The sequence below is a fragment of the Zingiber officinale genome, chromosome 8B, assembly GCF_018446385.1.
Source record: "Zingiber officinale cultivar Zhangliang chromosome 8B, Zo_v1.1, whole genome shotgun sequence".
NCBI lineage: Eukaryota > Viridiplantae > Streptophyta > Magnoliopsida > Zingiberales > Zingiberaceae > Zingiber > Zingiber officinale.
In genome coordinates this window covers 52,845,664-52,850,544 of record NC_056001.1, presented here as the reverse complement: position 1 = coordinate 52,850,544, position 4,881 = coordinate 52,845,664, and the positions used below count along the sequence as shown (strand labels likewise).

Below are 4,881 nucleotides of genomic sequence, written 5' to 3'. Positions count from 1 at the left end.
ACGTTTGATAGTATTTTTACAATTAGTAGAATTAGAAGAACATATAATAATTAGTTTTATGTCATTTCGAGATCTCTAGGTCCATCAATCGATTTTAGACGATTTTTTAAATATAAATTAGTTTTCTGAATATATTTATATTTTAAAAATATTAATTTTAATATATCAGATAAAATTGATGTTTGATAATATTTTTATAATTAAAAAATTAAAAAAAAATTATTTTCATGTCATTTTAATATCTGTAAATGTATCAGCAATTACTACAAGTGATTTGGATATTTTATAACTTGATCTAGTGATTCGGTAAAAAGTCACAAGTTAGAACAGTCAACAAAAATCAATGAGAATAATAAACGGTTGAGATCTTCAGCGGCTACGAATTGTATGATTTGTATCCAATATACTAACAGCCAATAACTGCCGGTCAATTCTGTGCAATCACGACGCAATCTTCCTGTAATTATCCTATCTTTCGTTGCATTTCCGAAGCTTAAAGTATATCACAAAATAACGGACGGAGATTACGTAGGCAGTGATTATAGAAAGATTAGATTACGATAGTCCGGCGGTATAACAGAAACATTATCGTATTTAATGCTTCTTCTCCTCTCTGCGTGGAGCGCACCTAATCCTAGGGTTTCCTTCGCTGCTTCCGAAGCCGGAGATCGATCGCCCTTCCACGAGATGGATCACGGAGGCGGCGGGGGCGGTGGGTTCCTCCGGAACGAGGCGATCTCCGCCATACAGGATGAGGAGCAGTTCTACGGTGAAGACGACGACTATGACGACCTCTATAGCGATGTGAACGTCGGCGAGGGGTTTCATCAGACGTTCGACGAAAGAAATGGTTCGGGGCCTTTCCAACCCGTGGAGGAGCGCCGGAGCGACCCGCCACCCCTTCCACCGCTGCCACGAGCTATGCCTCCGCCGGTGCAGCAGCCGGTGGCTGAGGCTTCGGAGAGAGTCCAGATTCCTGGTATCGCGGAGGAACCTAAGATCGAGCGACCGTTTGATAGATCTGGAGGTTTCCAAGACCAGGGTTTTAGAGGTGGCGTTGAGCCGGTGGTCCCGGCAAGACAGGCGGCGCCTCCTCTCCCTCCGCCGCCTCTACCAGCTGGTAGGCCTGACATGGGCCAACCTTCTGGTGGATTTTCACAGATCCAGAGCCAGAACGGAAATAATAGTTTCCAAAATGAGAGTTTTCAGAGGCAAGGAGGTGGATTTGGGAACGACAATTTCCAACGGCAAGGAGGTGGTGCAGGCAATGTCATAGCTGTTGGCAATGCTAACGGAGGTGATGCAGGCAGCGGTGGAGGAGTCGGTGGCACTACACTTTTTGTCGGGGATCTCCATTGGTGGACTACTGATGCAGATCTCGAGGCTGAGCTGTGCAAGTATGGGCAGGTCAAAGAAGTGAAATTTTTTGATGAGAGGGCGAGCGGAAAATCAAAAGGATACTGTCAGGTTGACTTCTATGATCCAATGGCAGCAACTGCCTGCAAGGAGGGTATGAATGGACATATTTTCAATGGCAGACCCTGCGTTGTTGCCCTAGCATCGCCTTTCACAGTCAGGAGAATGGGTGAGAATCAAGTGAACAAGAATCAACAGGTAACGTCTCAGACCCAACCGCCTGCACCTCCCCAGAAGGGTGGTAGAGGAGGTGGCGGACCTTCAGTTGGTAACAATTTTGGTCGTGGTGGAGGTGGTGGTTCTGGAGGAGGTGGAGGAAATTGGGCAAGAGGCGGTGGAATGGGGAACCGTGGGCCTATGGGTAACATGAGGAACAGAATGGGTCCAGTTGGTGGAAGAGGTATCATGGGTAATGGTGGTATGGTTGCTCCACCACCTCCAGTTCTACATCCTGGAGCTATGATCGGTCAAGGATTCGACCCTATGGGATATGGTGCAGCTATGGGGAGAATGGGTGGTGGTTTTGGAGGTTTCCCTGGAGGTGCAGCTGGAGCTCCTTTTCCTGGAATGATGCCTTCTTTCCCTCCAGTTGTGGCACCTCATGTCAATCCAGCTTTCTTTGGACGGGGATTGGCACCTGGTGGTGTTGGGATGTGGTCTGATCCCAACATGGGTGGTTGGGGTGGTGAGGAGCAATCAAGCTATGGGGAGGATGCTGCATCTGATCAGCAATATGGAGAAGGTAGCCATGGGAAGGATAGGGTGGCTGAGAGAGACAGATATGGTGCTCCAGCAAGGAGACATGACAAGGAGAAAGAAATGGGTTCTGGACAAGATTGGCCAGAGAGGAGACACCGTGATGAGGGGGAAAGAGATCCAGGGAGAGAAAAGGAATTGAGTCGGGAGAGGGATCGAGAGCGAGGGAGGGACAGAGATAGAGAGAGGGATAGAGATAGGGAAAGGGAGCGAGAAATTGATCGTGAGCGTGATAGACATCGAGATGACAGAGACAGACATGGGGATCGCTATAGGCACAGGGATCGTGAACCAGAGCGTGATGATGACTGGGCTAGAGGAAGATCATCTAGGCCTCGCAGTAAGTCACGGGAGGTTGAACATTCAAAAAGGCGTCGACAGACACCTGAATGATTCAGGTCCTTTGCAACTTTCTCAACTCAGAAGATGTGAATTTAGTAGCTGCTTTCGCTTCTAGCCCTAGATGCTTCTACTTGAGAATTCTTGTATGGCCTGGCTCAGTCACTAGACTGAAGAAGTAAGTATCCTCTCTTCTGTTTATTTATTTATTTATGCTAATGATAGTAATCCGATTCTTTGGTAAGCACTCCATAAGCATAACAACAATTACAGAGTAAATGACTATGATATTATCTTTTTGTTGAGATTTTCAAAAAAAACATTAACATAATGGTATTAGGTTTAGGAATTCGTTTAAAATGAACAAATAAATGCTATTAGATGCATTCTGTATTTTATAGTTGCATCATAACTAGAAAACCGTTCCTATATGCTTAGAGTGTAGCATTGTGCATGCTGCAAACTGTCTCAAAAGTTGGGAATTCCCATCAAACATTTAATGCTTTGTAATGGACGTATTTATGAGCAATATAAGATATTTTATGATTTTTAACAAGAGAGGAATTGATGAACAATTAAAATGGATAGACATATAATCCCTATAAGCTAGCGCTTTAGATATATTGGATTTATTATACAAGAAGAAGGGGATATAAGCAAGAATTTTAGATGTATTGGATTGTAAAATGAAGGGGTATTGATGAAGATGATATGGATTACGGACTGATTTTCTAATATGCAATATTCCTGTTACTTGGTTGCTGATATGGAATACTGACTGATTTCCTAATAGAGTGATGGTTAAATGCAATATTCCTGTTCTTGTTTGTTGATATGGATTATTTAAGACATTGATAGATTCTATAGTTGGAAGAGTTAAGAATTTATGAGAGTCAAAGTTGTATGGGTTAGAGGAAGACCAACATTTATGTAACTAAAAAATGTACTAGTCAATTTGAATAGAACCGATGGTATAGCCTTGCATAGAGCTTTATAAAGGGTGTATAAATACAATGTTTCTGTTATTTGCTGGGTGATATGGATTACTGGCAAAATTTTAATATGTACGTCAGGTACCAAGTTGTCATGACTGCCCAATCTACATATACCTGTCAAACTTCAATATAGCCAATAACTGAGTTATATTTACGTATGTCTTGCACAGACATCCGTGTGGATTCCAATTATGAGATTGACTATTTGAATGTTATGTCATGCAATGATGGACACTACTATTTTTGATATATAATCCGAAGCTAGAATGACTAAGCGAATTATGAAACATACAGACAAATTTTTTCTTCTGTTTGATCCTTGTGTGCATTTAATTAATGGTGATTTTAGATGATGCAAATCAAGTGATGAGGACCTCCACAAGTATGTTGATGTAATGCTATGATGATTACTTAAAAACAAACTTGAAGGTATATATGGTTATAGGAAATTTTGGCACTATAACAAGTGCAGCATTCAGTATGCTGATTTCATATATTGATTCATCAGTATCTGTTTTCATCTCATGTTTGGTAGCTTGAGATGGATGGGAACATTGAATACCTGATTCACTCTTCATACAATAATTTTTTTCCCCGATAATTGCTGCACATTCAAGTCTTCTTTAGCCTGATACATTGGTGGTGTTAAAATTGTTTTCATATGCATTGACTGTGTACTTTATGATTGCAGCTAGAAGACACCCTGGTCTCTTTATCTTCATTTTGGGTGACTCGCTGGTCGTCTCAGGAATCAACCAAGTCATACACATATCTGGTGCCTGGCGCTTAAGTTAAGATGAACTCCCTGATGGTGATCTTTTAAATGATATTTGGGACTTTTCTAGTGTGATTATTCTGCTGAGACAAACTTTTTGCTAAGATACTACATCAGTTATGCTATGCAATCAGTCATGGATACATTATGGTAGTTTTATGCAGCTTTTTAAGATAAATGATTCAAGATTATGAATCAGATAAATGGTGTGTGGTCCTTCAAGGGCATGATGGATTTTAGCTCTGGCCATGACACCCTGTGATTGATATGTGAAATTTAATTGTTTTTATACTGTTTGACTTTTTCTTGTTGTAACACTTAGATATGGTAGCCGGTTAGTTCTTTTGTTGTAGATGACCGACTCCTAGAATATGTTCCCTAGTGCCTGTTTACTTGTGTTTATTTTTTCTCACATTCTTTTTGTAGCAGCTAATATAATAGGTATGCCTAAATGTGGCGATATTGGAGAATTTATTTTTGTGACATTCTCCTCAATGTAAATACTTACCATAGCAATGAAGAGCTGATCTTTTTCTTCTGAAACCCCACTCATTCTTTCTTGATATTGGTTGACCACCTAATGTAGCTTGTCTTAAAATT

At 41.1% G+C, this 4,881-nt stretch overlaps 1 protein-coding gene across 1 annotated transcript; it reads left to right on the top strand.

The window, feature by feature from the left end:
* Window positions 1-624: 624 nt before the first annotated feature.
* Window positions 625-4,596, top strand: LOC122015136 (cleavage and polyadenylation specificity factor subunit 6-like). The gene is made up of 2 exons (XM_042571866.1): window positions 625-2,689; window positions 4,198-4,596. The coding sequence occupies exon 1, from the start codon at window positions 688-690 to the stop codon at window positions 2,563-2,565; it is 1,878 nt and encodes a 625-aa protein (XP_042427800.1). The 5' UTR covers window positions 625-687; the 3' UTR covers window positions 2,566-2,689; window positions 4,198-4,596.
* The last annotated feature ends 285 nt before the right edge of the window (window positions 4,597-4,881 follow it).

What these genes read in the sequence shown, in the direction of transcription:
- LOC122015136 (XM_042571866.1), top strand. Translation starts at nt 688, where the DNA reads ATGGATCACGGAGGCGGCGGGGGCGGTGGGTTCCTCCGGAACGAGGCG.